General features: G+C 34.1%; 1 protein-coding gene across 4 annotated transcripts in view; it reads left to right on the forward strand.

Moving 5' to 3' along the window:
• LRRK2 (leucine rich repeat kinase 2) overlaps window positions 1-12,333 on the forward strand; it is a 137,299-nt gene that overhangs the window by 58,517 nt on the left and 66,449 nt on the right. For all 4 annotated transcript variants that reach the window (XM_053226128.1, XM_027035906.2, XM_053226127.1 and 1 more), the window contains 6 exons: window positions 4,088-4,206; window positions 4,678-4,747; window positions 5,255-5,472; window positions 7,997-8,247; window positions 8,539-8,687; window positions 11,631-11,724. In XM_053226128.1, the coding sequence (XP_053082103.1) occupies window positions 4,088-4,206; window positions 4,678-4,747; window positions 5,255-5,472; window positions 7,997-8,247; window positions 8,539-8,687; window positions 11,631-11,724 (901 nt within the window). The remainder of the gene's footprint in view (window positions 1-4,087; window positions 4,207-4,677; window positions 4,748-5,254; window positions 5,473-7,996; window positions 8,248-8,538; window positions 8,688-11,630; window positions 11,725-12,333) is intronic.

Below are 12,333 nucleotides of genomic sequence, written 5' to 3' on the forward strand. Positions count from 1 at the left end.
TTCACCAGTAAAGCTATGTAGGTTTGGAAATTTATTTGGGGGGGGGCTATTTTTATCATAAATTTAATAAGTTTAATAGCTTTATGGTTATTTTGATTTTCTATTACTTCTTGCTTCAGTTTTTGTAATTTTAAACTTTCAAGTAATTTGTCCATTTTACATAAGTTGCCAAACTTGTATTTAATGTCATTCATAATAATTCTCCTACTGTCCTGTTAACCTTTGTAAGAGATACCTGATCTTTAATTCTTTTTTTCAAGAACATTTATACATCTTTTTTATTAGATTAGCTTTAAAAGGAATTTGAGAGCTCTTTCATAATGAAACACTGCTTTTCAAATTGCATGACTTTATTGTCTATCTGTATATGAGTCCTGAAATTCTTTACATGGTGTTGATAAAGGTCTGGGTTTTACAACTGGTTACTGTGTTGAGTTAGAAGCTTCCTCTTCAATCAGGATTAAACATATATAGGCCACAAGTAGTTTTAAATTTGTTTTAAAAGAGTTCTGCTTGGTGACAAGCTAATGGTCCCACTTAAATGAGCAGATTTTAAATGGATATTTAAAAAAAATGGCTATTCTGGATTTCTTGATCCATTCACAGTGATCTCCAAGAAATTAAATAAAAAATTCCAAAAAATACACAATATAGATCTGCCTAGAAAGCACAATGTACATGGGGCACCTGGGTGGCTCAGTCGGTTAAGTGGCCGACTTCGGCTCAGGTCATGATCTCGCGGTCTGTGAGTTCGAGCCCCGCGTCGGGCTTTGTGCTGACAGCTCGGAGCCTGGAGCCTGTTTCAGATTCTGTGTCTCCCTCTCTCTCTCTGACCCACCCCCATTCATGCTCTGTCTCTCTCTGTCTCAAAAATAAATAAACGTTAAAAAAAAAAAGCACACTGTACAGATAGTATAATGTGACACTTTGTACAACTCAGAGTTAGATATTTGAATGACACAGGGGCTCCCAGATAAAAAGGCTGTTGCAGTACACCTTTGCAATCACACAGACCAGCCCCCGCCCCCAATCAACAGAACACAATTTCTACTAGACCTCAAAATGCTTTAAATCTTGACATTGGTAATTTGTGTCTTTCCCTTTGTATGTTCATTGGCTCAAGTTTATTAATTTGATTGATGTTTTCAAAGAATCCGCATTTTGTTTCATTGATTCTTCTCTGTCATTTGTCCATTTTCTTTTTTACTGATTTTTGCTTTAATCTTTGTTTCCTTTATTTTACTTATTTTCATTTGATTTGGCTCTTCTTTTTAAAGATTCTTAATGTGGATGCTTAGAACACTGATTTTTAGACATTTTTGTTATTTTCTAGTATAAACATTTAAGACCAATACAAATTCTTTTGGGGACCACGTTAGCTGCATCCCACAATTTTTGTATGTTCTGTTTATATTCAGTGTTGAAAATTTTCTGATTTCCTTTGTGATTTTTTTGGAGTCATGGATTATTTAGGAGAGTGTTGTTTGTTTTCCATATATTTGGAAACTTTTCCAATATCCCCTTGTTATTGATATCATATATAACTTTGTTGTGGTCAGAGAATCTAATGATTTATAGTGTTTTTAATTTATTGAGACTTGATTTTTGGACTACTGTCTGGTCTGTGTTGGTGAATGTTCTATGTGTCACTTAAAAGAATGTGTATTCCGCTATTGTGGGGTCAATTAGGTCAAATTGGTAGTATTTTTTAGGTCTTCTATATCTTTACTAATTTTTCTCTCTATTGTATTTGATGAATATATGTTGAAATTGTAACCATGGATTTGTTAATTCATCTTTTAATTCCATCTGTTTATGCTTTCTGTGTTATGGAGCTTTGTTATTGAATGCACAAAAATTAAGGATTGTAATTTTTTGGTGACTTAAACCTTCCATATGATCCATCTAGTATTCTTTTTTTCCTCTTGAAGAACTCCTGTTTACATTTCTTATAGTGCAAATCTGCTGGAAACCCCTGTGCCAATTACTGAAGCTCTTTTTTCAAGACTCTGCCCAGAACTCCCAGCTTAGTTAGTCTCCATGAGCATTGATATCCACCTCTTCATCTCAGGAAAACCATTGGGCTTTGTTTAAATTCCTTCTCCCTGTGCCTGTGGCCCTTAATGGTCTTCAGGCAGAAAGCCAGGGTGAGCGTAAGGCTTATATAATTTGTTTCCCTTCTTTCAGGCACTACACCATCCTGAACCTTTTGTTGGTTGCCTAGTGTTTGAAATCAGTTGTTCAAAATATTTCTTCCAAGTTTCTAGTTGTCTGTGGGGAGAGTTGTCAGGTTAGCTGTCTGTTACTCCATCATGCCTGAAATAAGAATTCTCATTATGTATTTTTAAATAAAGAAATGTTAGAATTGCTGACATAAAAATAATTATAAAATGCCTTTGTTGCTTCTATAAACAATATGCTCATAGAACTTTCACAAACATAAAGTGGGATAATTATGAAAATGTAATTATTATAAGATACAAAAATGTAATTAACTTTGAAGTCTATTTTATTAAGTTCCTTAAGCATGAAATAATTAAAATTATAGGGTAAATTAAATTTTAATAGTGAACCAAGTAGGAAGTATCTGTTTCAACTTTAAGATTTATGTAAATATTACAAAATTGATTTTTGGATATGTAGATTTTATAATTTGTTTTGAAACTTAAAATTCATTCTTTATGCTTATAAGATAGAGTGCTAGGATTTATGATCTCATAATTTTTCAGTAATGTATTTTTGTCCTTAAAAATATATTTATTGATCCTTATTTTGTTGAAAATGAGTAATTTCTTTTTTTTTTTTTTTGAGAGAGAGAGTGCTAGCAAGGGAGGAGAAGAGGAAAGAGAGAGAGAGAGAGAGAGAGAGAGAGAGAGAGAGAGAGAGAATCTCAAGCAGTCTCCACGTTCAGTGTGGAGACCACTGCGGGCCTGAATTTACAACCATGAGATCACGACCTGAGCAGAAATCAAGAGTCACTCAGCCAACTGAGCAATCCAGGAGTCCTGAAAATCCATAATTTTAAAAGTAGTTCTTCTCAGGGTGCCTGGGTGGCTCAGTTGGTTGGGCGCCTGACTCTTGATTTCGGCTCAGGTCATGATCTCACAGTTTCATGAGTTTGAGCCTCATGTTAGACTTTGTGCTGACAGCGCAGAGCTTGTTTGGGATTCTTCCTCTCTTTCTGCCCTTCTCCCGCTTGCGATCTTTCTGTCTCTCTCAAAATAAATAAATACACGTTACATTAAAAACATCTTTTTAATGTGTATTTATTTTTGAAAGAGAGAGAGAGAGAGCGTGAGTGGGGGAGGGACAGAGAGAGAGGGAGACACAGACTCTGAGGCAGGCTCCAGGCTCTGAGCTATCAGCACAGAGCCAGATGTGGGGCTCAAACCCACAGTGAGATCATGACCTGAGCTGAAGTCAGACACTTAACCGACTGAGTCACCCAGGTGTCCTTAAATAAAATTTTTTAAAAGAGAAGTGTGCTCCTCTCCTCTATCTCAGCAGAATATTGACAACTAAACTCATTATTTTACTTTAACGTCATTCAATAAATGAAACCATATAATATGCAATTTAAATAGAGATGTTGTCAAGATTGCTGAATATTAAATAATTTAGTGTTATCCCAATATTTAAATAAAATTTGAAAATTTGCTAAAAGCAATTCAAAGAAACCAAGAAGAATAACATTGATCAGATTTTTGTGTAAACTTTCTTTGCTTCCTGTACATACATGTATTTATTATAGCATGTAACTATTTTTTTAGTTGGCTTTTCCTACTGTACCATGAACTCAGATGAGGCATGGATTGTTTTTCCTGCTTATCTTTATTCTGCACTTATTCAGTATCTGGTCTAAGATAGCCATTCAGTAAATATTTATGGATGAAGAGAAATGTAGCTGAATTTTGAAAATGAAAAGCCGACATAGTTTATTATTTCCATTGTAAAACTGTTACAGTGGGAATTGGGAAATTTCCATCAATGAATATATGTGTTATCTTTTATGATTGTACTATGATACTAGCATCTTATGATTGAGTCAGCATTTCTTATTTGCCTTTATTTTATCATTTAAAAATAGGAAGTGAAGGCTCATTTCTTGTGAAAAGAAAATCCAATTCAATTAGTGTGGGAGAATTTTACCGAGATCGTGCCTTACAGCGTTGCTCACCAAATTTGCAGAGACATTCCAACTCATTGGTAAGTTATGATTAATTGTGATTATGTTGTGTGTTTTGTTATTGGTATTCTCTTGATAACTGAAATTATGTGTCAAAGCTAGGAGCTACTGGTACAGCAATTCCCTAATATTTGAAAACTTTATATACAGAATATATATATATATATATATGTATATATGTATATATATGTGTATATATATGTGTATATACATATACGTATAAACCATTTTAAATGTACATTTCTTGAGCTTTTGGGACCATATGTGTACTAAGTACACTTCAAAATGATTTATCTTTTTTTTTTTTTTCTTTCAGAGCTCCATATCTATGGAGCCCAGGCTAGGTCTCTCTGTCTTATGGTGTGGCTTGGTCCTCTGAGTACTTTTGCTGGAAGTCTTACAGTGATCCTTAAGGAAACCAGATAGGAAACTGTTCTCTTCGCTGCAAGAAATGATAGTGATTTTATTATAAATGTCTATTTGTTTAATAGGGACCCATTTTCGATCATGAAGATTTACTGAGGCGAAAAAGAAAAATATTGTCTTCAGATGACTCACTCAGTAAGTATTTGACAATAATCGTAAATAAATAGATATTTTGAGGAGAATACAGTACTTTGTTAAATTTCCTCTGTTCAATTTTTTTGGGTGTTAATTTCATCGTACATAACCTTCAAATTCTGTGTACCTAATGATATCACACACTGTAGAAAAATGAAATACAGTTATAGATTTAAAACTTTACCTTTTACAATGCTATGTAGGACTGACTCTTTTATCCTTTCTACTACTTTCCTGAAATGCAAATAGTACTGTCACCAATGCAACTCTTCATCTCTTTCTGCAGGTCTATTGTTTTTTTTTTTTACACTACTAATACCATTTGATTAAATATGTATTATTTATTGTCCACCTCTGCCACTGGAATGTAAGCTCTGTAGTTTGTTTTCTACTGAATCTCCAGTGCCTGGAAGGGATCCTGACAGTAGTAGGTGATCAGTAAATATTTACCAAGTGAACTTAAATTACTTGCTTATGTTTCCATTGTTTGTTTGTTTTTGACAAAAGGGTCATCAAAACTTCAATCCCATATGAGGCATTCAGACAGCATTTCTTCCCTGGCTTCTGAGAGAGAGTATATTACATCATTAGACCTTTCAGCAAATGAACTAAGAGACATTGATGCCCTAAGCCAGAAATGCTGTATAAGTGGTCATTTGGAGCATCTTGAAAAGCTGGAGCTTCACCAGAATGGACTCACGAACTTTCCACAACAATTGTGTGAAGTAAATTTAATTTATCCTTATTACTCTCAGGATATTTGAAGAGCTTTTGCAGTTTGATCTAATTTGCATGGTTAAATCTTTACAAAGAAGGATCTGCTTCTGCTTCATTGGATAGTAATTCCCCCTTTCTTGTAGTTGTCACATTAGTATCAGTCTATGTTCAAGAACATCTTTGAGGATGGGGACCTGATGAAAAGGAATGCTAGGTTCTGTCCTGATGATACATGTGTACATGGTAGGATGTATCAAGGCTATACCTTCAGTTACTTACTTCTAGAAGACAACTTAAACTGTTTAAAGTAGGTAGACTGTTACACCTGGTTTAGTGGCACTGGCTCTGGCTTAGCTACCAGCTGTTTAACAATAAGTGTTACTTTGGCTGCTCTAAGCTTTCATTTCCTTACCTGCAGAAATACAGAGGCTCAGCTAAACTATCCGTAAGGCATTTATTGAGTTTTAAAATTATATGAGACTTAAAAGTTGATTCTTTTTGCTCAGAGTTCCTATTTTCAAAAATTAAAGTATTAAATGATCTGCCAATAGAATAGTCCTCTGAATATTTGTTCATCATTTTTATGTACTGTAGACAAGAGCCAAAGATACACTGATGAATTAAAATAATCTTAATAAAATATTTAAATTATTAAACTGAATTCTTAGACTGAACTGCAAAGTTTGATGAAAAAACTGTATTTTTCTTCCCTTTTCTCACCTATAAAGCTTACGATAATTTTGAGACTTTTTAAAGCAACATTAACGTTGCATTTTTTAAGTATATTTAAGTGGTGTCTTTCCTTTACAGTGTGTGTATTTGGAGAAAGGGAGGACAGTCTTCTTGCAACCCATGTCTGAAATGTGTTCACTCTCTCCTTCTCCCCCTCTTCGCCAGTCTAAATCCACCAAGTCACAAGGGTCCTTACCCTTTTCTTTTCCTCTCCTCTTCATCCCTCCAGACCAGGTTGGCTATACACCCGATTTACATTTCCGTGGCATCCATGTTTTTCCCCCAGTGCTCATTCACTTATAAATTTTGATCTAAGGTATATTCTCTTCACTAAATTGTCAACTTCCTGAGAACAGGAACTGTTTCAGGCTTGTTCATGTCTGTTCTCAGTGCCTCATAATGTCTTCCATACAGTAGAGCCTTAATAGATGATTATTGAATTAATTCATGAAGGAATTAATGACTGACACTTGGTACACCTTCAGTAAGTATTAGTTACAGAGTAAGTAAAATATGACTAGAATATAGCTTAGCTAAAAAAAAAAGAGGATTTGAAAAGAGCATGACAGGTTGAAAAACATCAGAGTATTTAAAGACCAGACCAGCTCAGAATCTCTTAAGGAAATTTTAAATTGGCACCAATAGATGGCAGTTTTTAAAATCACCGCTTGAGGGGCGCCTGGGTGGCGCAGTCAGTTAAGCGTCCGACTTCAGCTCAGGTCACGATCTCGCCGTCCGTGAGTTCGAGCCCCGCGTCGGGCTCTGGGCTGATGGCTCAGAGCCTGGAGCCTGCTTCCGATTCTGTGTCTCCCTCTCTCTCTGCCCCTCCCCCGTTCATGCTCTGTCTCTCTCTGTCTCAAAAATAAATAAACGTTAAAAAAAAAATTTTTAAAAATAAATAAAATAAAAAAAATAAAATCACCGCTTATAGGTGTCTATGCCAAAAAATTTCCTGGTTATAATTTGGGAATGAATAATGTAAAAATACATTTTTTTGAATAATCTGGTAGGATCTGAAACAGTGATAGATATTTTGAAACAACTTTTGGGGCAAAGATCCATTAATATAAGCTTTATAATCATGTCAAACTCTAGATTTCTGTGAGGATAAATATATTGGTATATAACGAAGAGCAGAGAGAAGAGATTATTTTTTATATTGTAGCCCTTTGACGACAATCCATACCAAAGATTTAAAACATTGACATATAAATGGAAAGTTTCTTATTGTCATGGTAAAATTAGAAAGTGCTTAAAAATGGAAAATAGAGATTTGAAACAAAAAGTTTTATAAAAAAGAGGAAGTCCTAAAATGAAACCTGTATACAATGACTACTTTTTTGGTTAAGTCATATTTATATTAAAATGTATAACAGTTTCTAAAAGCTTAGAAAATGTATTCCCAGGATTATGTATTTAAAAATGTATTCCCAGGATTATGTCATACTGTTTATTCATTAATTAATTCAAATATTTGTTGAGGCTTATTCTGCTTCCATTTCACTCTGCGGGAATAATTTGCAAAAACAAAACAAAACTGAAATAAGCTCTTAACCCTGTTTTTCTGAATTGCTTTTGACAGTTACCTGTTATGTTTTCCTGGTTTTTACCCATTTAATAGCAGGGATGGTTGGATTAGTCATTATACTGAGGCTCTCTTATGGATTGTGTTTTCAGGTTTTTGGAAAATTTTTAATGGTTCTAGTTACCAGCGGTATGGAAGGCAGAAATATTAGCTAATTTGAAGTTTTTCAGATGGTTTTCAGATGGTTAGAGAATTTTAAAATATTGTCTTTCCAGACCCTGAAGTGTTTGACACATTTGGACTTGCACAGTAATAAATTTACATCATTTCCCTCTTACTTGTTGAAAATGAATTGTATTGCCAACCTTGATATCTCTCGAAACGACATCAACCCCTCAGTAGTTTTGGATCCTGCAGTGAAGTGCCCAACCTTGAAGCAGTTTAACTTGTCATATAATCAGCTGTCTTCTTTTCCTGAGAACCTTGGTGATGTGGTAGAGAAATTGGAACAGCTCATTTTAGAAGGGTAAGAAAGGGGCTCATTAAATACAAAAGGGTTGCCTTACATTGAAGTTTCATAAGAATGACAAAATATGCTGACATTATTTCTATAGTAATGGGTTTTAAACCATAATATGAGAAGAGACTGAGGGAATTAATATTATAATTTCTATCAGTTGACTTAAATTTTTACAACTAATTTAAAACTTAATCAGTCTGCTTTGATGCTATTCTTTGAAGGCAAATTGTTTTGATTTTTTTCTTCAAAGCATATGAATTTATGCAATTTAATCCTCATTTTGTTTCTTATAATTAGAAATAAAATATCAGGAATATGTTCCCACTTAAGCCTGAAGGAACTGAAAATTTTAAACCTTAGTAAAAACCACATTACATCCCTATCAGAAGATTTCCTTGAGGCGTGTCCTAAAGTGGAGAGTTTCAGTGCCAGAATGAATTATCTTGGTAAGTATCCTGTGGGAATCTCCTTTTAACCAGTATTAGAGGATGAGTCATACATGGACATTTCAGGTGGGGATATAAAGGTGGCATTTCAATTTAAATGTAATGGGGGAATTTCAGATATAAAGTTAACAGGTCAGTGATTAAAAAAAATGAGTTTTCAAGCCATGAAAACGTGGAAGAAACTTAAACGCATATTGCTGCATGAAAGAAGCCAATCTGAAGAGGCTACATGCTATATGATTCCAACTATATGACATTTTGGATAAGACAGAACTGTGGGGACAGTAAAATAACCAGTGATGGTCAGGAGTTTGGAGGGAGGGAGAGAGGAATGAGGAGGTGAGTGGGATTTTTAGGACAGTGAAACTATTCTGTGTGACGCTGTAAAGTGGGTACGTGTCATCATACATTTGTCCTAGAGGACATACAACATGAAGAGTGAACTTCATTGTAAATGATGACTTTTAGTTAATAATAATGTATTAATATTGGCTTACCAATTATAACAAATACACCAAGCTATGCAAGTTATTAGTCATAAGAAGAAAAATGTGTGTGTGTGGGGAGGGGGAGTGATGGTGAAGAGAGAAGGGCTTTAAGGGAACTCTTCGTACTTTCTGCTCAATTCTTCTGTACACCTGAAGCTACCCTAAAAACTAGTTTATTTTTAAATTCTAAAACATAAAAATTTTTAATACTGAAAAAATTTTCAATTTAAAAAATTACAGCAGATTGCTGTTGTCATAGACTAAAATGACATTTCCTTGGACTCCCAGATAGTCCTTTATACTGTGGTTCATTTTAGTCTGGAAAACTAAAAATGCATATGGCTGCATGAACTGGTTGAAGCCAGAATACTGAGTGCCCAACTGAGGTTTACTCAATTTTTTGGATTATAAATATAGTTACTGTTAATATTTCTTTTAGAAATAAAATTAATCAGTTAACAGTTTTCAAATTAGTGAGGTTAATGTGTATTCATTGAGCACTTGCTCTGATACTAGAAGATATTCTAGTAATACAGAATATGATCATCACTTTTATTAAAAGTTGGGGAATACTCCATTTTCTCTTAGCATGTGAGATAGCAGGGAATTATGTTTATCTGAACATAAGTTCAGTAGTCTATCTGAACATTCTAGTATTAAGGGACAAAATACTTTTATGGAAATATATGGGGACTCCCCATATTTTATCTTCCTCAAGAAGATAAAAGGAGGCCACGTGCACCTTCCCATCCATGTAAACTGACTGACTCTGTAAAATACTTTTTAATGCTGCTTAAAAGCAGAATACAATTTGACATATCCTAAAATATTTTATTTTGTTGGAACTTTCAGAAGCTAGTAATGATAAAAGCTATGTAAATTTGTATAATATTTTCTTCCTTTCTCCCTTCTTCTAGGCCTTTTGAATATTGCCCATTTTCCTACTATGGACCTGAAAATGGGGGATAGAGTGGTTCCCTCTCTAATGAGCAAAGAAAACCCAGTCTCTGTCCTTAGGGAATAAGTAGTTAGGTTCAGAAGACAGGCATTCAGTAACTAAGCTAAGTGTTGTGAGGAAAAGTTGAGGATGCTACTGGGGTACCTCGGTGGGGAGTGGAGGCTCATATCCAGACTGTGGAGACAGGGAAAGGTTTCTGTGTCTCTGACACTTAAGTTGGATCTGGAAAGAAGAGCATCCCAAGAAACCTGAGGCTTGATTCATACGTCATCTCAGCTGAATCTCATAAAAATCCTATAGGGTAGGATAGGTATGATCTCTGATCGACTGAGATTTTTGTGTGACATAGAGGTATAGAATGAATTAACTAGTTGTAGTGGAAACTTGAATATAACCAAGTTCAAAAATCTGTTTGCTTTGCACTACAACAACTGTGTAGTTTTAGGGTCTTTCATTTGGAAAGAAGCCCTAGGAAGGTGATATCTGAGCAGAACCACTAACCATTACAAATAATCTCAAGTGAAATATAGTTTCAGTCCTTTGACTTTATGAGTGTCTTTTCCATACAGCATCTGAACCTCTTAATTCTTAAGAGGAGAATCATTTATTTTGCCACAAATACTTTTCAGATATAGGTAAAAAATAATAGCATGTTCCTTTTCAGCCTCTCAGGAAAACAGCTTCGAGCAGTGTTTTGGAACACGTTGACTCTTGAAGATTTTACTAGAGAAAATATAACCTATTGAAAATGCTAAGAAGTAATTTCTCAAGCCACTTGCATAGAACCATAGAGCTTTAGATATCTGAAGAATCTCAGAATTCATCTAGTGTAGCTGCACTATTTTACAGATAAAAAATAGGCTGAATGATTTGCTCATTTTCCAAAATTGTGTCCACAGAGTTTTATTTATTATACTTCATACTGTATTTCCTTTTTGGAAGTTCATAAAATATATGAGAATATTGAGGACGCTGAGATATTTCACCTTATTTTACTTAAATGTTTCCTCAATCTCTTAAGATCATATGATCAAAGAATACTTTTATTAAGTAACATCCACTGTTGTTGCATAGAACACTCTTTATTAGGTGGTACTGTAAGGAATTTTTATCTTTACGTTGTATTGTGTATTAGTTTTCAAAGTGTTTTGTTATATTTACTTAAGAGTAATATGAATTAATTTATAATTTATGTACACATAATATCACATAATTTGGAATGAATATTCTAATAATTTTTACTCTGTACAGATGTTGGGCAGAGATTTGTGTTCAGATAATTGTTTAGATTTCAGATGAAAATATTCTTATAAGGATGGTGTATTATTTTAATGTTCAGTGTTAGGAGTAAGGATATTACCTTATTTTAAAAGTCAGCATGAAAATGGAAATTGAATTAAGTGACAGGTCCTTGGTAGCTGTTCTTACTGTCAAATCTAATGGAAATCTAGTTAAAATGATTAAAATGTCCTTTATCTCACTTTTATTTTCTTTTAGCTGCTGTGCCTTTTTTGCCTTCTTCTCTGACAAGCCTAAAATTGTCCCAAAACAGATTTACATGTGTTCCTGAAACAATTTTAAATCTTCCACAGTAAGTTTGCTATTTTAATTTTAAAACCACATGAGCTGGAACAAAGCCCTCAGAAACATGGTTTTGATTTAGGCATATCAATTGATTTATAATTCATAATTGATTTCTAAAGCTATTCAGTTTAATGTTCTTAAATCTATGAATGTTTGTTTTTTACTAGGCAAAACACCCAAGTTGCTATTTGTGTTTTCTTTAACTTTTATATCAGGGTGCTATTGTTTTGAAACAATTTAATGTTAATTAATGTTTGCACCATTACAAACAATTGAGGTTATAGTGGCTATCGCTTTAACTTTAAAATTTTGCTTGCTCTCAGAGGTTGATATGCTACTAAGATATTATTAACTTTGAAATTATACTTATGTTTGAGTAAAAACTGGAGAGAGTGGTTCCCTCACTAATGAGCAAAGCAAACCCAGTCTCTGTCCTCAGGGAATAAGTAATTAGGTTGAGAAGACAGGCATTCAATAACTAAGCTACATGCTGTGAGGAAAAGTTGAGGGTTATACAAGGGTACCTCGGGGAGGATCTCATCCAGACTGTGGAGGCAAGGAAATGTTTGGCGAAGACATTTTTGGTGAGGATTAGGACAATTTATATAGCTCTAGG

The sequence above is a fragment of the Acinonyx jubatus genome, chromosome B4 (assembly GCF_027475565.1).
Source record: "Acinonyx jubatus isolate Ajub_Pintada_27869175 chromosome B4, VMU_Ajub_asm_v1.0, whole genome shotgun sequence".
In the NCBI taxonomy this organism is placed as follows: Eukaryota; Metazoa; Chordata; class Mammalia; order Carnivora; family Felidae; genus Acinonyx; species Acinonyx jubatus.